Consider the following 20,452-nt stretch of genomic DNA (forward strand, 5'->3'; position numbering starts at 1 on the left):
GTACAGCAAAGTGATTCAGGTATACATATACATATTATTTTTCAAATTCTTTTCCCATTTAGATAAATACAAAATATTGAATAGAGTTACCCGAGCTATAGAGTAAGTCCTTCATGGTTATCTATTTTAAATAGTGTTTATATGTTAAACCAGAACTCCTAATTTATCCCTCCCAACACTATTCCCCGGTGGTCACCCTAAGTTTGTTTTTGAAGACTGTCTGTTTCTGTTTTGTAAATTAGTTCATTTGTATCTTTTTTTTTTAGATTCCACATACAAGCGATATCATATGATGTTTGTCTTTCTCTGTCTGACTTCACTTAGTATGATCATATCCAGGTCCATTCACGTTGCTACAAATGGCATTATTTCATTTTTTTAAGGCTGAGTAATATTTCCTTATATATGTACCACATCTTCTTTATCCATCCACCCGTCGATGGACATTTTAGTTGCTTCCATGTCTGGGCTAGTGTAAATAGCCCCGCAAGGAAGGTTGGGGTGTATGTGTCTTTTTGAGTTATGGTTTTCTCCGGATATACGCCTAGGAGTGGGATTGCCAGATCATATGGCAGCTGTTTCTTAAGGAACCTCCCTACTCTTCTCCATAGTGGCAGTCACCAATTTACATTCCCACCGACAGTGTAGGAGGGTTCCCTTTTCTCCATGCCCTGTCCAGTATTGTTTGTAGACTTTTGGATGATGACCATTCTGACTGGTACCCCTTGATACCCCCTCGTGCTTTTTTTTTCTATTGGAGTATAATTGCTTTACAATATTGTGTTAGTTTCTGCTGTACAGTGACGTGAATCAGCTATGTGTATACCTATATCCCCTCCCTTTTGGTCTTCCCTCCCATCTGCCTATTCCACCCCCCATCCCACCCATCTAGGTCGTGTCAGAGCACCGAGGTTAACTTCCTGTTTTATAGCAGGTACCTGCTAGCTCTCTATTTCATGCGTGGTGGTGTATATGTCGGTACTGAGCTCCCAATTCATCCCACCCTCCGCTTCCCCCACCCCGTGTCCACATGTCCTTTCTCTATGTCTGCATCTCTCTTCCTGCCCTGCAAATACGTTAATGTGTACCATTTTCTAGATTCCATGTATATGCGTTAATATATAGTGCCTGTTACCAATTTACATTCCCACTGATAGCGTAAGAGGGTTCCTTTTTCTCCGTGTGCTTTCCAGTGTTTATTGTGTGTAGATTTAAAGATGATGGACATTCTGACTGATGGAACATGATGCCTTATTTTACTTTTCATTTGCATTTCTCTAGAAATAAGTGATGTTGAGCATCTTTTTTGTTCCTCTTGGCCACATGTATGTCTTCTTTGGAGAAATGTTTATTTAGGTCTTCTCATTGTTTGGGTTATTTTTTTATATTGAGCTTCATGAGCTCTTTGTATATTTTGGAAATTAATCCCTGTTGGTCACATCATTTGCAAATATTTTCTCCCACCCTGTAGGTTGTCTCATCGTTTCTATGGTTTCTTTTGCTGTGCAGAATCCTCCTGCACTCTTTGAAATTTATCATGAACATGTATTAATTTTATTTAAAAGTTTTAAATGATAAAAATAGTAAAAGTAGGGAAAGTCTTATATCTTTCTATTTAACAAATTAATATGTACAGTGTGATCAAAGGAATGTGTATTAGGATATGTATATGAGAAAATACCAAACTTAGTATCATTTCTAGTCATGGAAATGTGAATTTCATTTTCCTTTCTGCTTTTCTGTAGTTAAAAATAATGTTCTAGAGTAAACACATAATGCCTTTGTAATTCGAAAAAGGTTTATATAATAATATCCGGGTCTCTTCCAGGGAGTAATGGAGGGCACATTTGTCACTTTTTCCTGATTTCTGTTTGCTCTCCCTGCTCCTCACTTTCTGCAATTTCAAGTATCTTGTAGAAAGTATACTTTTACATGACTCGCATTTTTTTTTTGGCTGCCTTGGGTCTTCGTTGCTGCGCGCAGAGTTTCTCTAGTTGTGGCGAGCCGGGGTTACTCGTCGTTGCGGTGCGTGGGCTTCTCATCACGGTGGCTTCTCTTGTTACAGAGCGTGGGCTCTAGAGCGCAGGCTCAGTAGTTGCAGCACACGGGCTTAATTGCTCCATGGCATGTGGGATCTTCTCGGACCAGGGCTCGAACCCATGTCCCCCACATTGGCAGGTGGATTCATTTTTTTTTCTTTTTATATAGCAAGTTCTTATCAGTTATTTATTTTATACATGTTAGTGTATACATGTCAATCCCAATCTCCCAGTTCATCCCACCACCACCATCCCCCCCGCCACTTTCCCCCTTTGGTGTCCACACGTTTGTCCCCTGCATCCGTGTGGCAGGCGGATTCTTAACCACTGCACCACCAGTGAAGCGCCACGACTCGCATTTTTAAAGGAAGAATTCCATTTGAATGTTTTTATTACTGACTTTTCAGTTATAAGTGATGAGTTCTGATATCTTGGCTAGTCAGCTATAAGATAACATTTGCTTATTTATGTCACTGCGTAGTTAAATGATTGTACAGTTTTTCACATAGAAACGATAAGCTCCAAGAATCATAGAAACCTAGTATAAAGCACCATATTGTTAGTCTTCATAACCAAACTATCCCCAAATTTTCATACTTGAAGTAGAAACAGGTTTGAGAGATTCGTTTTTTTGTTCTAAAGATATTTCACTTAACAGTAATCGTAATAAAGATTATTTATGTAACACATGTTAAACTTACTCTGTGTTAGGTATTTCTGTGTGCCAGGGGTAGGTAGCTAAGATGTTCATTATTTTCTCCCTGTCTCCCTATCAGTATCATTGGAAAACTAAGGTTTTAAATAAGAGGAATTGAGAAAGCTTCGTGGAATGGAGAAAATTTGAGTCAGACGTTGAAGAATAGGCAGGACTTTAAAATGTGGACTTGGTTGGGGGACAGCATGCCAGGGAGAGAAAACCCACGCTTGCTAGTCTGAAATAAACTAATGTTCTTATTTCAGGTTCAAGTTTTAAAACTGCTTTTGAATTTGTCTGAAAATCCAGCCATGACAGATGGACTCCTTGGTGCCAAAGTAAGTTCAGTAGCTTACATATTTGTTTTGTCCATACAAATATATAGATTTGGACAGACAGATCTGGAAGGAAAGGACTTACCTCAAATATTAACAGGGATTATCTCTGAGGAGCAATATTAGAGGTGGGGTTTTTTTTTTTGGTTCTTTCTGCTGATATGAATTTCCTATAATTTCTGTAATGAACGTATTTTACTTTTAAAAATCGTTTTGAAAAGTTCTCCCTAGCAATAATGAATTACATTTTTTCTGTCTATGTCCAATTTGGGGTACTTATATATCATCACGTTTTATATTTGACCTGCTTATGTTCAGTGTATCTTAGTATCCACTGACACACTAGTATTTACGAAGGCCGCAGTATGTGCCTGATGCCAGGCTGAGTGCCAGGATACACCAGTGAGTACAGCATTACCTGGTGCTTGTCCTCGTGAGCTTACAGTCTAGGGAGAGGAGACAAAAATATGTAAGAAAGGAGCAGTTAAAAGCTGTGGTATTTTGAAGGAAGCATAGGTTAGTGCTGTGGTAGAATGGACCTCACGTCCTATAGAAAAGGGACCCTGTCATTCATCTGCTCAGCCCTATGCCCTGCACACTGTGTTTGGTGAATTAATGAGTTTCCATGATGACTGTATATGATGGATCTTAAAGAGGAAATGGGTGTTTTTCCAAATGACTACATTCTAGGATTCCAAGGAAATAGTATCTTTTAGCTAAAACACAGAACCTCTTTTTTCCATTACTATATGACATAGGAGTGCCTAAGATTTTACACATTTACGTTACGCAGTCTTAGGGATAGTTTTCTATGACAAGATCTTTAAAATGCATTTACTACAGCTTTAAAATGTGAACATACACATGGAAAATGTTTTCATATATTTTTTAATCTTCATTGTTTCCTACTTCAGGTGGATTCATCATTCCTTTCCCTTTATGATGGCCATGTAGCAAAGGAGATTCTTCTTCGAGTTCTCACACTGTTTCAGAATATAACTACCTGCCTCGAAAAGGAAGGCCGTTTAGCTATTCAGCCAACTTTCACTGAAGGTTCACTGTTTTACCTGTTATATGGAGAAGAATGTGCCCAGAAAATGAGAGCTTTAGTTTATCACCATGATGCAGATGTGAAGGAAAAGGTAACAATGATACCAAAATTCTAACTGGTTGGTCATATTTTTCCAAAGAGTAATGCAGTCTAGAAATAATACACATAAACTTCTCATTTTTCACCTTCCTTACAAAGGGATTCTTTGAACTGCTGAATTTAAACAAACAGTAAATATCACCTTCCATCATTAACACAGCTACAACTTGCCCTGGTCTCGGACCATTTTATTGATACCAAAATAAGAGCTTGTTCTGAAACCATTTTGTTTTTATTTTGCTTTTTGCTAAGCTACTTCAGTTATCCTCTACAGGGAGTGACAGTGACCTTTTTATGTGTAAGCTACCCTTCCACTGTTGGCAGTGATTTGCAGTTATGCATCTGGGACAGCAGCAGTATGTTTCATAAGCGCCCTAGGAAGGACCCGAGATCAATCCCAGACTCCCAAGGCCACCTGCCACTCTTTCAGGTCTGTTCTAATCATTAGAATCTATTCTAGTCTATGTAAACTGTTAGAAATGTTTCCTAGTACTCACCCACTCCCATTCAGTTTGATGTGTATAACATACTGGGATCAATCAAAATCCATCCAAAGGCAAAGGCAATTGGTTAAATCAGTTATATAGTCTTTAAAGAGAATGAAGCAAGTCTGAATGTGCTGATATGGAAAGACATCCATGAAATATGGTTGTTTTTCAAAATACATGTTGTAGAAAAATATGACCCCATTTGTGGTTTTCTTAAATCAAAAAATTTATGCTTATATATGGACAGAACACTTCTTTCATATATAGGCATTTCGGTATATATATCTAGAATGAAAGCCACACTCCTGAGAATAGGATTAGGGAGTAAGGAAATGACTTTTCTATGTACACCTTCTAGTGTGTACATAGAATTTTGTGTACATTGTGTACATTTGAATTTTTTACTCTGGGCATAAATTTCATAATTTTTTTAAATAAAAATGTCATAGGATTATTTTCTCCCCTTAATTGAAAGAAGTTTTATTCATTCATTTTCACCCATATTTTACATGATTAAAATTACAAGATATGAAAAATTCTCAGCAGTTATTTTTAATAGTATTTTTATCCCATAAGCTACTCTAACAATTCGAATTCAGCCAGGTTCCCCCCTCCAGGTTTTGTAATATTCAAGTTCATAACCACCACCATGCTTAGTTATTAAGTAAATCAATTTGTAAGCAGAAGCTTTCCTAGTCATGTATTTAAGGCAAAGCTTTAAGAGAAGAGTACTTTAAATTTCATTTGTAAATACATAGATTTCCATAGGAAGTCACAACTCCTCAAACAGAAAAATGGGCTTTATCAGGGTTATCCTGATACAGAAATGAAACTTGGGAGATGTATTTTTACAGTATAAATATGATGAAAATGTGAAAATTCTAAATTAGCTACAGCAGTAATAATGTACATTATGAAGGCTAAGGATCATTTATCAAGTGATGCAAACATAAGTATTAACTCCCTGAAAGGCACATTTCTTTATAACAATTTTGCTTAATCTTCCTCCTTGTTTACTGAAAATATATATTCAAAATGTACACACATTAAAACGAAGATTTGATTTCAATGTGCAGTAGCAGCATTGGATTCTAAAACACCCTCTCTTCTTTTCCTCTATTACTAGTTTGAACAAATAACGTTTCCTGGAGATGAGAGCATTGAGTTTGAAATGTCAAAATGCTAGAGAAAAGGGGGAGTCATCTAGAAAGAATTCCACAGGGAAAGTGCACAGTTCGATCTTTACCTATGTAGGTCATGGCACATCTTACCTTTTTTGGGTGGGGTTTCTCCTAATTGATGGTCCCACCCTCTTGGGCAGTGAGTTTCAAAGTGTTCTTCAGTTATCACGGGAGAAAGGGATTTCAATAAAATCTTACATGTTGGTATGGATGCTGGCTAATCAAAGAGGAAAATGAAATTGACTTAGAGGATGAGACAAATGAAAAGGTATTATGACATGTATTAGACTGAATGGAGGGAACAGAGTGGATTAGTCTTTTCAAAATTTGTTTTTGCTTTGTACATAAAACCCTTCAAAATGTGGATAGGAGAGATGAAGCTCAGTGTACTTCCTAATGAACAAAATGTCAAAGTGGAAGGAATGCAAATAGTCATAAAACTTACAGCTTACAGCTTGGAGGAAGCCTAGAAAATGAGGCAGGCCCAATTAAGTGGAACTTAGAACATAATTTAAAGTGCTTGGAGACCCCTCAGTTAAACAGTACATGTGAATACAAAATTAACATTAAGGCCACTCAAGGAGAAGAAATAATTAAGCAAGATGTGCTTGGCTTGCTTCATAGAGCAGAGGTAAGAGATGAATTTTCCGTCTGGCGTGCAACAGCAAGGAAGGTAACCACAGAACTCTGGCTAGTATTAGGGCAACCTATGCCAAAGCTAATCCACCATAAGCCAAACATCTTGATTCCCATCTGTTTGCTAAATGTTCCTTTGGAGTGAAAAAGTGGTTTTTTTTTCCTGAAAGTTTATGGGGAAATTTTTTGTGCTTTAGTGCCCACGAATCATATACATTCAGCTATATTACATATACATTTCCCCTTGACAGATTTGCATCTTTGTAGATAAAAATGCTAAATTTTGATAAATATTATTTACATTTATCTTGGCTATTATTCTCCAAATTTACAAAATGTGGGAGACAAAGTTGTTAGTCCTCAATGTTTAGTGTCCTTATGTGCTTGAACATATATTATCAAAAGCATTAGCCTATTTTCCACTTTCAAATCTACCTACCTGTATTAGGCAGTGATATCTGAAGATATCATTTTCTCCCTTATATTTTCCAAGTGTTTTTTTTTAAAAAAAGACTTATTTATTCTTCACAGTTTTGGGAGGTAGGTGAAAATCATCCTCTTGTTGCACGTGAGGACACTGAGGCACACTGAGCTTAGGTGACAGAGAATCCAAGGCAGAAGCAGGATTAAAAGTCAGATTAAGTGGCTAACAAGCATATATATACGTGAAAATAAATTACAGGGCACTACCTGGGTAGCATTTGGTGTAGGAAACCTATTTTGATTATTTTGTGTGAATAAAGTTCATTTCACTGAGGCTGGATTGGGAAGACAGAATGGGCCTCTAATCAGCTCTCTCATTTAGGAAGGTTCAGAGTAATGGAGTGCGTGTAGAGCCTGTCTAGGACTAAAACTCAGGGCAGTGGACTCCCAGAATCACTGTCTTTTTTTTTAACCACTAATATTCCACACTGGCTTAATAAAAGTAGAACCGTGCTTAAGGATCATGTAATATAAAATATAAGAGAATCATGTAAAACAGAAAATATTTATAAAGCTCACTGACATACTGGGGTTTGAGCTAAGAAACCAGAAAAAATAATGAGTATATATATATATAGAGAGAGAGAGAAGATGGAATATGGAAAGAATAAAATTTAACTCAAAGTATATGGTCTATTAACATTTAATATCTGCATTTATCTTTGTAAATTATTTCCTTGCAGCTATATTTGTGCTGAGCAGGTCTGACTTTTAGATTAAAAATAAAACATTTCACAAATCATGTTCTCATAACCACACTTCCCCTTCCTCTGCCCAGCTCAGAGGGCTTTTGATTTGGGGATTGTAGGTATGCCACAGAGTATATTATTCCTCTCTTTAAAAAAAATGGTAACTTAGCCCAAACTCCTATGTTTTTATGTTTAAAAAAATAAATCTCTTAACATTTGGCATATAACCATGTGGGGAATCAATGTCATCATTTGCTCTAACATGACTGTAAGAAATATGTTTCTATGTGCAGGCCTGTGAGAAAATCTAGGTAGGTAGTCAGCCTTGACTTACCTTGCAGAAGGCCCCTAAGAATAGAAAAACAGAAATGAGTTTTTAAAATCAGTTTTTCATAATCTCAGAACTCTACCACTAAAGTAGAATGCTTTAGTAAAAAAAATTCCATTGCAGTGTTTTATGTCACTGAGACATGACTTAAAATCTACATTAGCCTTCATTATGTAAATGACCCACCTTGAACTCTTCTCTGTTTATAAGAACTGGCAATCATATTAAGCAGGTTACAACATAGAACACAAACCTGCAGAAGTTGTTTCCAAATGTAAAAGATCGTAATATTCATGAATTTCTTAGTCTTTTTGGATTTATATCCGATGATGCCTTTTTCATTAAAAGCTCCTGTGCTCATATTTACTCAAAGTTGTCATCATCAGTATTAAGGTATCTTGACTCTCCATGCTTCAAGACAAAAAAATCTTCAGTCTTAAGTCCATATCTTTCTAGAGCCTCACTCAGTTTCACTGGAGGTTCTAAGTAATGCTGGCAAAGGGCAGAGAGAAACAAAAATGGAAAAAGATTAAGCATACATATATTTGGGGGGATATGTCAAACAAATAACCAAACAGCCTACTTAAAGTAATGCTCTTCCTTTTCATTGAAGCATTAGCAAATGAGTCCATCATACTTTCTAATATAGAATCATTAAGCCAATAGAAATGTCATATTTATCAATCTGTTAACACCATGCATGTCAAATTTGGCCAACTTAGATTGAGCATTATTAGACTGCATGAACTCTGATTAGACTGCATGAACTCTGATCACTATTTCCCTACATGAAATCCCAGTCTAAATGGAATCAATGCTAAAGAATTAAGTGTTACCAATAGTTTGGGAGAGAAACCTAGATTATAAGGAAGAGTATGTGTGTACAAGCAAACGCTAGAGAAAATATTTTTGGCTGAAGAAGGGTTGTCATCCCCAAACCCCAACCAAATACTGATTCTGTAGTCTATGGATTGAAGAGGGGCCTCAGGAAAAGAGATTTAACAGGTGGAGTTACCTTTTGTTTCCTCACCTTTTCATAACTCAAAAAAAAATAAAGACAGCACACTGTTGAAGAATGTTTCAACATACTCAAATGTTTACCAAATAAATTGAAACCACTTGAACATGTGTTACAGTTAAAGAAAGCAAAAGGTATAAAAGAAATCACTTCACCAGTTATTTCTCTTTCGAGCTAAATATTTACAGTGTATAGTAGCTATTTTTACAGCAAATAAAGGAAAAAAACAGGTATTACACAAAGGGTTTTTTCCCCAATTTCAATTAGAAAAGCTATAAAATGTTAAAATTAAAGCAGAAATAAAAATCAGTCTCTACTGTGATCGCTGGTGGTAAGTCTGCTTCTTCCCTCCATGCAGCAATGGCTGGTGAGCACCCAGAAAGCAGCCAGGTCAGTGAACTTCCTAGAGCTGTCATCCCAATACAGAGACAGATAAGAAATGAATAAAGGAAACAGTATCTGAGTGGGTGACATGTTCTGGGTAGAACATCGTTGGTAAGTGTCGGGGGTGGAGGTTTAATTTTAAATACAACCATCTAAGAAGTCCTCTTGGAGATGGCAACTTGAACAAAGACCTGAGGGAGCAGATTGCACCAGGCTTTGTAGGCAGCTGTGAGGGCTGTGGCTTTGACTGGGAGTGTGATGGAAAGCTGCAGGTCCTTCGGGCACAGGAGTGTCACAATCTGATCTAAGGGGTAAAGGTCGCTGCCCTCTGCAGCGTTGAGAACAGACTGTAAGGGGCAGTGTGGCATCAGTGACGGGGTAAGAGGTGCTCAAAGTCTAAATACAATCTGAAGGATGAGCTGACTGCATGTGGGGAAAAGCTGGAGGGAGGATATGAGAGAAAAAGAGTGAAGGGTTTGGCCTGAGGAACTGGAAGGAGGGTGTTGCCATTTACTGAGATTAAGAGAAATGATTTTGAGAGATCAGGAAGTTTGGTTTTAGACTGAAGTTTTGGGTACCTGATGGGCATCCAAGTGGAGAAGTCAAGTAGGCAGCTGGATACATAAACATGGATTGTAGGGGGAAACCTGGGCTAGAGAGGTACAGTGGGTAGATGGTGTTTAAAGCCATAAGACTAATGAGATGCCCAAGGGAGTAACCAACTAGAGAAGAAATGGGGCCCCTGGACTGAGTCCTAAGGCACTCCCTGCTGACGAGGAACTAGCAGCAGAGAGGGCCAGCCAGTGATGTACTAGGAAAACCAGGCAAGTCTTCTGTGGCTTCAGATGTACACACTGCTAACAGTTACTGGCCACACGTGGGTCTTTTCTCCCCGCTTGCTCACTTCTAGGTTTACGGCTACGTTTAGAGGGTCAGGGATGCCTTCCCACTGACTATGGAGTAACTGAGGTTAACTGTGCATTAGTTACCCGGTATTCCTAGAGAGAGACACTTATTAATGGGTTAGTTGACAACAGGAATCCACTTTTAGTCTTTTTTATGCATATAGGAGATTGCTAATATATCCCCCATGAGATTTAACTGTAAATAATAGCCTAAGTCAAGAAGTTTCCCCTGCAAAATTGTTTTTAAGAGATTTCAAAATGATGAAATTCTTTCCCAATGAAAAATAATTGTTCTGTTAAATTTTTTCTCCCCTGTGCTCTCTCTACAAGTCTTGGCCAACAATACACTTACACAATTGCTCTACACTAATAATGTCTTTCCTAGACTGTAACTTTAGTTATAAGCTATAATTTAGTATGGATTTTGATGTTGCAGTATCTTTCTGAGTTTCTTCGTAGGTCAGTTCTCGGCTGCTTCAACCATCTAGAAGGGAGCTCTAGAAGTAGGCAAGAAAGCCTCTGAGTGGCTGATAGCTATCTCTTAGTACAAGCACATTAATCCTGCAGGGAAGGTAAAAATGCCCAACAGCCATGGGACCAAACAATATGTGTACAGCAAGGTAGTAGGTTAGACATATACCATGGAATATTACTCAGCCATAAAAAGGAACAAAACTGAGTCATTTGTAGTGATGTGGATGGCCCTGGAGTCTGTCATACAGAATAAAGTAAGTCATAAAGAAAAACAAATACCATGTATTAACGCATATATATGGAAACTAGAAAAATGGTACTGATGAACATGTGGGAAAAGAAAAAGAGTAAGTGGTGAAAGCAGAAGCTCCCAGCAGTGTGGACCCATTAAGGGCCAGGCAACCAGCCCCAGACAGCTCATACATTCCCTTTCAAAGGGGTCACTGTTTTATGATCTACTCCAACAGAAGAGACTCAAAATAAAGACCCTGGTCATTTAAGAAGTTAACATATATTATGTAGTGCCTACAGTTTGTTTCTACCAAAACTAGTCGGTTAAGTTGAAGTGCTTAAATACATCATTTAGGAAATTCACTCATCATTCCTTAGATGAATCAGATGTTGCCGTACGTACAATTTTAAAGTGTTGCCAAGTCAATACATCCTTAAGCTGCTTATATTATAGTAAGCAGTTATTACAACTATTTACATGCAAATCATTTAAAACTGTTTGCAAAGCATAGGCTAAACATCCTCCCCCCAAATTCCATGTACTTTATAATTTCTTTAGCAAACTCGCAGTTCTCAATTTGTGCAACTAATGTCAAAAAGACTAAATGAGGGCTCCCCTGGTGGCGCAGTGGTTGAGAGTCCACCTGCCGATGCAGGGGATGCGGGTTCGTGCCCCAGTCCGGGAAGATCCCACATGCCGCGGAGCGGCTGGGCCCGTGAGCCACGGCTGCTGGGCCTGCGCGTCCGGAGCCTGTGCTCCGCAACGGGAGAGGCCACGGCAGTGAGAGGCCCGCGTACCAAAAAAAAAAACGACTAAATGAGTGTATTTTATATTTCATTAAGAAATAAAGATGAAGTTTAGATTTAAAACAGTAATTCTTGAAGGCTGCATAACACAATAACTCTTGAAGACTGAGGTTTTCTCTCCTCATCTTCCCATCTCTGTAAAGAACATAGCCACCTTCCCAATTACTCAAGTTAAAAATTTAGGAGTCATCCTTGATTCTTCTCTTTGCAAGGTTCAATAAAATACTATTACTTCATCTAAGTTGCTGAAATATTTTATATATAGAACATAAACATACATATATCTATATTTACCTATATACATATGGAACACACATACACACACACGGAATAAGACACTGCTTCTAAATAATAGTGGTAAACCAATGGAAACCAGTATCAAATTCCCCCTTCTCCAAATACACAGACACAGAAACACACACACATCATATTCTCCTTCACCCTTCCCATGCCCGTGGACATTCACTTATTGATTCCATTCTGTCCCCCAGCAGTGTGGCTCAGGGCCACAGCATTGCAGAATGGGAATTCAGATTGGGGGGGAGTCAGCAGGGGGCAGGCAGTGTATTAATTCTGGAATAAGATGCAACTAGGGAGAGGGCAGGCCAGAAATGGACAGAGAGGGAGTGCTTAAATCAGCATGAAAGCACAGGGCTCCTGCAGAGAGGCCGTGGAATGTGGAAGATGCCACACAGAGCAAAATAGAAGCCAAGTTCAGTCATCTGTTTCTAAATTTTGCTTAGGGCAGGCCCTGGATTGAGGAAAGCAGAGAATGCTTTTTGCTAAGCTTCTGTTTGATCCCACAACCCTGGCTAGTAGCAGAGTTCCAGGGTTCAGCTACCTTAAGGAAAAATAAGCTCTTCTGTACTAGTCTAGGAATAAAACCACCTTTTATCCCAATGCCTGGCACACAGCAGACACCAAGTCAGTGTTTACTGGATGAATAACATACTTCTGAAAACTTCCAAGCTGTCCAGCCTCACTTCCCCCATTGCCCTCCCTATCATCCATACTGTGGCTGAACCGATTCCTCACTATTCCCCATGCTTGCTGCCTCCAATCCCACACTTTCCTCCTCTTGAAATGCCTTCCTCCTTGCCTTTTCACAGCCAAGTTCAAATGTCAACTCTTCCACGAAGCTCTCCCTGATCCCTGCAAGTCGTAACAGTCCCTGACTCTGAGACCACTTTATCTGTCCCACTTTACAACACTCTGAGTAATTATGTGCATGTCTTGTATCTTCTGCTAGAACAAAAGCCTCCCGTGAGAGGGATGACATGACGGTTCATTTTTCTATTTACTAAGGCTGCGCACATTTTTGGTTATATAAACACTTGCTTCATTAACTACACAAATAAGCCAAAAGAACAACATGCACTGAGGATTTTTTTTCCCACTGTACATAAATATCGTTTCACTAATTAATATGATTTACCACCCTAAGTCACTTGATGACCACGCAGGTTCTGATTCTAGTTTGGTTTCTGAACACACTGCAGGGTACAGTGATCAGTCCTATCATCGGTCAGACACGTCACGAGTTATTGTTACCACAATCACACTCACCTCATTCGCTAAGGCAAAAGTTCCCCAGTGAATCGCCACAGATCTCTTTGTCTGCACATCAATGTGAATCTTTACAGCCTCTTCTGGGTCTACATGCTGGTACTTCATAAACCACCTGATAAAACACAGTAATTTATTAAATCTGGGCTTTTAAGTATACAATAAATTCTAATTACTGCTTCATGTAATCAACCTTTAACATTTTGCACAGAAATAAATCACAGTAGGCAAAACCATCTCCCTTCAGTCCACTTTTCTGCTGGAAAAAAATAAAAATCTTTCTTGTACAAACTGCTATAACAGTAGATACGTCTCAAGCAAAACTTCCCTTTGAATAGTAGATTTTGTTTCACATGTATTTTTATTTTACTGATGATTTACTCTGAAGATATCTTATTACTTTAAAAAGCAGATATTTTGCAATCCTGGTATGAATGAAAGAAACAGAATAATGGGTAAAGAACTAGAAATCAAAACTCCAGTTGCAAATAACCTTGCTGAAACAATTTTTTTTTTTAACGTGCTAAAGTGAAAAGGAAACAAAAATTAGTGTATAATTTGTAAGATCAGGAGCAAAAAAAATCCAGTTACTATTCAAGGATTTTATTTAAATACCATACAACTGATGAATGAGGTGTTTGGTTTGGCAAGAAGAAAGGGTACATCAGGGAGACTAAATAGAGTTTAGCAATGTGAAAGGCTGCCTCATGCCTGGGAAGAGACGGCTCTGGAGGCAGGGGGCCTGGGCGTGAATCCCAGCTCTACCAATTCCTGGGAATGCCTTTGGAGCTGCTTCAGTTTCTCCAACTGCCATTTCCTGGTCCGTGAAATAGAAACTATACCCACTTCACAGGGTTATTGTGAGGATTAAACAAGACAAAATTTATTCAAAGCATGAAGTACAGCAGCTACTTCACAGAATTCTTCCAAAAGAGTAGGGAGTTGACAAAGCCAACACTTTCAGGAGAATTATTTCTGATACAAAAGTAAAATGTACTACATACAGGCAAATCCTTTGCTTGCCCAGCCAGCAGTTTATTTATTTATTTTTATAAATTTATTTTATTTATTTATTTTTGGCTGTGTTGGGTCTTTGTTGCTGCCCACCGGCTTTCTCTAGCTGCATCGAGCAGGGGCTGCTCTTCGTTGCAGTGCGCAGGCTTCTCATTGTGGTGGCTTCTTGTTGCAGAGCGCAGGCTCTAGGCACGTGGACTTCAGTAGCTGTGGCACTCAGGCTTCAGTAGTTGTGGCTCGCAGGCTCTAGAGCACAGGCTCAGTAGTTGTGGCGCACGGGCTTAGTTGCTACGCGGCATGTGGGATCTTCCTGGACCAGGGCTCAAACCCGTGTCCCCTGCATTGGCAGGCGGATCCTTAACCACTGTGCTACCAGGGAAGCCCCCTCAGCCAGCAGTTTAGAAGAGGTAAAACAACAGTGTCTTCACATTATTTATATCCTGGGTCTGCTACTGGCAATGAACACTGCAGTGAAGATTAAGGGATCTGGATTCAGCAGAGGGGCTGCTGCACTTTGTAGAACACGTCATGGAAAAGTTCATCCATCTGCACAGCACAAGCGTTGTTATTTACTGTTAGGAGTTGCCGGGCCTGATGGGAGCCCCAAAACAAAGCCACTGTGTTCTCAACAAGAGATTAGAGAAGCACTTGTTCTGCTTTATCTCCTGACACTTAGAATTCAGGGCAAGATGAAAACAGTTTTGGCTGTTTCTCTCTATTGATTTTTTAAAAACTCCTACTTCAAATCAAAGGGATAGACATATTCCTTTCTTCAAATCAAAGGGATAGACATATTCCTTTTCATGTCTGAAATACATTTAAAATGTTTACTCTGGTATACAAATTAAAATAAAAAGTCAAAATCCTAACCGACTTGGATAGAATGCCCGATGACAGGAGATCCCAAAAGTAAGGGTGAAAACATTCTAAGCAGATTATTGAAAATCGTTTTGGGTGTGATCATCTTACATTTATAGACTACTCTGAAGTTTTGTTGATAACAACATTTCTAAAACTTTAGTACTGGGGCTTCCCTGGTGGTCCAGTGTTTAAGACTCCAGGCTTCCAATGCACAGAGCATGGGTTCAATCCCCAGTCAGGGAACTAGGATCCCACGTGCCATGCAGCATGGCCAAAAAAAATAAAAATAAAACTTTAGAACTGACTAGAGAACTGGAATACAGAGTAGAGGCTACTACCAATTTAATTCTTTAGAGCAAATACTGTCCTCCCCATCCTTCTCCCATCTTAGTGACAAGACAGCTGCAGTGCAAGAAGCAAGGGGGAATTATGTGAGTGCATTTGTGTACTTCGGCTGTACATATTTTATCATCACCTGTATATGACAAGTCTGTATATTTCTACATATGAAAATTTTATTTTCACAAGTACAAGAAGTATTCTAATATACTAAGAACATATATTGAATAAGGATCAATACCATATAAAATTGATTTGTAAACAGGTTGACTGATGTTTTAAGAGGTTTCATTAGAATTCAGAATTAGAATTATGTGGACAAGTGAAATTCAAGCACTACTATTGGCTTATAATAATTTTTTAGTAAGGTAAAAATATCTAGTCCCTTAAATGAGGAAACTAGAAAAAAGGGAGAAATAAGCATTAATATACTTAGCAATGAAACGGTTTTGGTGAACTTAAAAAGTTAATGAAAAGTATAACAATCTGATGGAAACCAATGATCAGATTTGCTCAATTCATCTATGTATCAGTGTTCTGTTTGTAGGATCACCTAAATAAAATGCCATCCTACATACCATTCTGTATGAGTCTGTGCATGCACTTCAGAAAATAAAACCTTTTTTTAAATTAGCCCCTACTTTGCTACTTTTAGTGTTTATTTTCTCTTAACTTGTACATATCAACCAGAGTTGACTGAAATCTAACTGAATTCTTGAAAATCACTTTTTCCTTAAATAGGCAGTATTAAGGAAAACACAGGCAGCGGATGGATCTCCCGGGTCTCAAATGCTCGTGTGACCTTTATCTGCTCTGTGCTCTGAAGACAGGCAATCAGTACAGAGAGGTTGCAGGGCAAGTGGTAAGTAGTGCAGCAATGTCTTTAGCAGACTAACCTCAGTGCTGCCTGCAGTAAGACCGTCACAAGGGACTGATGCTATAGGCCAAGCCCTTTTTCTCCACTAAACACAGGACAGGGCATGGGTGCATTCCACTCATGGAGAGTATCCTCCACGTGAAAGAAAGACCAAGAGTCAGGTTTGAGTACTGGCCGACAGGTTTAACTTTAGTCGGAATAGTACACGAACTTCGGGCTAGGCAGAGTAATTCTTTAAACTGTCGTCCTTTTCTCTTGGTAATATAATTTCAGTAACTACAATTATTTAACTGATATCACTGTAATTAAAGCATTTTAAAATTCAAAGAAAAATTTTAACTGACTCTGGCCCACCAACCCCCCACCCAATGTATAACAAAGTCCACCATTAAAACCACAGATTACTCGGAGTCCAGTTAATTTATCATGTAGCAGGAATGCTTGCTTTAGACATCTACATACCTTGGTTCATACGCTCCAATGGGAATAGCTGCGAGGTCAAAAGGTCCAAATCTTTTTCCTATCTCTTCAAAAGCAGAGCAATAACCAGTGTCTCCTGCGAAAAAAAAGCGGTTCCAAGGCCCCAAGACAGACCAGCTGCCCCAGAGAACCCTGTTGTCATCCGTCAGAGTCCTTTTACACCAGTGCTGGGAAGGTGTGAACACAAACGTCACCTTATCGTGTCCGGGGACGCAGTTCTCCTCCCACCAGTCCAGCTCGATCACATTCTCACAGCCACATTTCTGCATCCAGTCCAGGAGCCCCAAAGGCACAAACCACCTCAGCTCGTTACCAAATCGCTCGTTCAGAGCAGTGACAGAACTGTAGTCCAGGTGGTCGTAGTGGTTGTGGCTGATGAGGACCGCGTCTATCTGGGGCAGTTCACCGACGGTGCAAGGGGGACGCCGGAACCGCTTGGGACCCACGCGCTGCGACGGGGAGGCCCGGGTGCTAAAGACAGGATCCGTGAGCAAGATGAGCTCATCCATTTCCACCATCACTGTCGCGTGTCCCAGCCACGTGACTCTTAAGCCAGCTTCCTTCACTCCAGCTTCTTCAGGGTCATCGATAAAATACGGCTTAAGCACTGGGAGTTCTTTATCAAGCTCCTACATATATGAAGAAAGAAAGAAAAGCAGCTATTAAAAAAAAAGGTGTTATGTGTCACCATAAATACATTTTTGACCTAAATTACAGAGAGAAGGGTTATTTGGGGAGAACTGAAGTCATTCGATAAATCTGTTATTTTTGCTTTTTTCTTGAAAGTGCATACTTCCTTCTGAATCTGACTCCATAATCACCATATAGTGATGTAAGATGTTACTCCCAAATGCAACCAACAAAGGGAAAATTAAAACTTTGAGTACTGCTGACTTTACGAAATATTTTTAAAGGCTCTCTTCTGTAAGTGCCAGAAGTAGACCAACCGAGATGCAGTCCCTTTGCTACTGCTGTTTACTCAGCTGGTGCATTCGCTACTGAAAACTGCCTCAGGAGGTCAGCCCCTAGAAATAGTAAAGACGACTTTTGACCACATATGTGTAGATCGTGGATCTCACGTGAACCTGACTTCCTGAGGACACAGAATTCAGAGCAGAGTGCTGTGATGGCTGCTGGGAAAGTCGGGCATAGATGGTTCTCCTCACCGCTTACCTCTGAGGTTTTCTACCACTGATCAAACCAACGCGGAACACGGTCCCTGCCCATGATAAGATGATCGCTTTTGGGGGCAAACAGGTGTGAAACAGTAACTACAACATAATGTGTTAAGTATTATTCCTTTGTTTATTATTCTTCATTTTATCCTTGGATTAAGCTGGACCAACAAGAAGCTGTGTTCTAGCATCACAGTCCTGGCTTTTATAAAACTTTCATAAACTGTGCTTTGGTGTTAGGCCATACAGCTGCATGGAGGTCTCTTCCTTGTGAAACTTGCCGAGCATGTACCGTGGGGCTGGCTGTCTTGATGACTGGGTACCAGCGCACACCAACCCCACCTTCCCACACACACGCCAGAAACACTGCTCTCGATTCCCTGTAACAGGAAAAGCTCTTCTGCAGAGCAATTGGCTTTACTCCTTTGACCACCATTGGGAAAACTGACAATCCTGCTTTGACTTTTGCTTTGACAGGAAGTTCAGAGTAAAAGCTGAAGACTCCTCCAGCCCATATGCAGAAGGGAACAGGGCAGGGCACATCGCAGGGAACAATGGAACAGATTTCTATGCTAACCTTTCTTGGCTTTATTTTTCTACCCTAATTGTCCATTTGCTCTTGTATGTTTATCCATCTGGTTTTTTACTGCTACATGTCTTTTTACAAGCTGCTGCAAATCAGTTTTGAAAAACGCATGGTACTGAATAAATAAAATACAAGGCATGCTGTAGCCTAGTAAGAAGGAATGAAGAGCCCAGCTGCGGAAGGCATTACAGACACAGTAACTTGTGTGTGTTTCTGAAGAATGGTGAGAAGTTCCTGATGCAGAGAAAAGGGGGAAGGGCATTTCAGGTGGAGAAAATGCCCAAGCAAAGGCACAGAGCCAAGTAGGAATGTGGCGTTCGGGGGGGCAGAAGACAAACTGAAATCTTATAGGATCAGAACCCAGTAAAAGCCTTGAATCCCATGCTTCACCCAGAGACAGTGAGGAAGCATCGATAAGAAAAGAAAAAAAAAAGACATGACCCAATTCATGTTTAGAGAAACCACTTTTCAAGTTTAAATGATGACCTGGGGTGTGTCACAATAGCTGCCAGGAGAGACAAAGAGCTGGACAAAGGAGACAGCAAAGGGCAGATGGGGGAGATGCAGGTGAAGGGAAACGGAGAGGTCACTGAGCTGGTCCAAACAGGAAGTGGGCCCAGAAGGTGGAGAATGACAAGATAGCTCTTAGCCAGCCTAAGCCTTAGTTTCCTCATCTGAAAAATGGGTATAATAATTGCACCTACATGTCATTACTGGGGGCTGAATTAGGAGAGGCTGGCACACCGTAAGCCCTCTGCAAGTAATGCAAAAGAAGAAGGAAGCACACCCCAACCCCGACAAGCAAGCAGACACCACCCCTATCGATCCCTTACATATTTACTTGTTGCCTCACTCATAGTTAAGAGTTCAGATCTGAGTTAAGATCCTGAGTAACATCCAGGCATGTTCAAGTCCTCCTGATGGCTCAGCCACCTTCCTTCAACTCATTCCACACACTAGAGCCACCTCAAACACTTTTCTTAGGGCGTAACTCTCTCCCCTGCTGAAAAATCGTCACTGGTTCTGTACTGCTTGACAAAGCACGTATTGCCTCCTTAGCCCAGTGGTAAGACTGTTGGTGGACTGCCGCTCCTCCTTTCCAGCTGTTTAACTCAGTTCCTGCACACGGCTCTGTACTCCCCCCAACACTGGGACTGCACCTCGCTCCCAGCCTGAGCTTGGGAGCCCCGCACGACACTGACCCTCTTCCTTCTCTCTCTCATCCCTTCAAGACCTTAATCAAATCGCACGCCCTTCACGGAGCCATCCCTGAGTCTCCACAGCCGGCATTGCTCACTCTCCCTCTCCACTCCCATGCCACCTGTTTGCACACCATGGATGTTCTGCTCTTTACCCTGGTTGACTGTACACAGGATGCAGCCCGTGTCTTATTCAACTTGGAATCATTCACAGTGCCTGCTTCCATGACTAATACACAGCATGCACGATAAAATTTGTTGAATGGATGAGTGAATGAATTTTTCAACTCAGTTCTCAAAGCTGGTAGTTAGGGTTGGTGAACAAATGCCATACGGTGTGCTTATCAAGAATTATGTTAGAAAGGAGAGGGAATGAGTATCAGTTGAGTCCCTAGCATGCGTTAGGCTTCATACGAGGCACATGATGATGATGATGCAGCATTACCTAATGTATCAGGTACTTTCGTATAACACAAAATACATGCATGGAGTGCTTACCATGTGCTAGACACT

The 20,452-nt window shown here is 40.0% G+C and overlaps 2 protein-coding genes across 4 annotated transcripts in view; one reads left to right on the forward strand and one right to left on the reverse strand.

Moving 5' to 3' along the window:
• Nucleotides 1-5,775, forward strand: part of ARMC10 (armadillo repeat containing 10) — a 30,303-nt gene extending 24,528 nt beyond the window's left edge. The window contains exons 5-6 of the mRNA XM_082662366.1: nucleotides 3,000-3,071; nucleotides 3,983-5,775. Of these exons, the coding sequence (XP_082518492.1) occupies nucleotides 3,000-3,071; nucleotides 3,983-4,234 (324 nt within the window). The 3' untranslated portion in view covers nucleotides 4,235-5,775. The remainder of the gene's footprint in view (nucleotides 1-2,999; nucleotides 3,072-3,982) is intronic.
• Nucleotides 5,776-5,912: 137 nt separating this feature from the next.
• Nucleotides 5,913-20,452, reverse strand: part of NAPEPLD (N-acyl phosphatidylethanolamine phospholipase D) — a gene marked incomplete at its 5' end in the record, with an annotated part of 34,579 nt that continues 20,039 nt past the window's right edge. Inside the window, 4 exons of one of the 3 annotated variants that reach the window (XM_082662363.1) lie at nucleotides 5,913-8,515; nucleotides 13,409-13,523; nucleotides 16,962-17,055; nucleotides 17,293-17,608. In XM_082662363.1, the coding sequence (XP_082518489.1) occupies nucleotides 8,387-8,515; nucleotides 13,409-13,523; nucleotides 16,962-17,055; nucleotides 17,293-17,608 (654 nt within the window). In that variant the 3' untranslated portion in view covers nucleotides 5,913-8,386. Of the gene's footprint in view, nucleotides 8,516-13,408; nucleotides 13,524-14,405; nucleotides 14,969-16,961; nucleotides 17,609-20,452 lie in introns of those variants that run through there. The other 2 variants (XM_082662361.1, XM_082662362.1) reach the window with 2 other exon arrangements.

This window comes from Grampus griseus (genome assembly GCF_964374135.1).
Source record: "Grampus griseus genome assembly, chromosome: 9".
In the NCBI taxonomy this organism is placed as follows: domain Eukaryota; kingdom Metazoa; phylum Chordata; class Mammalia; order Artiodactyla; family Delphinidae; genus Grampus; species Grampus griseus.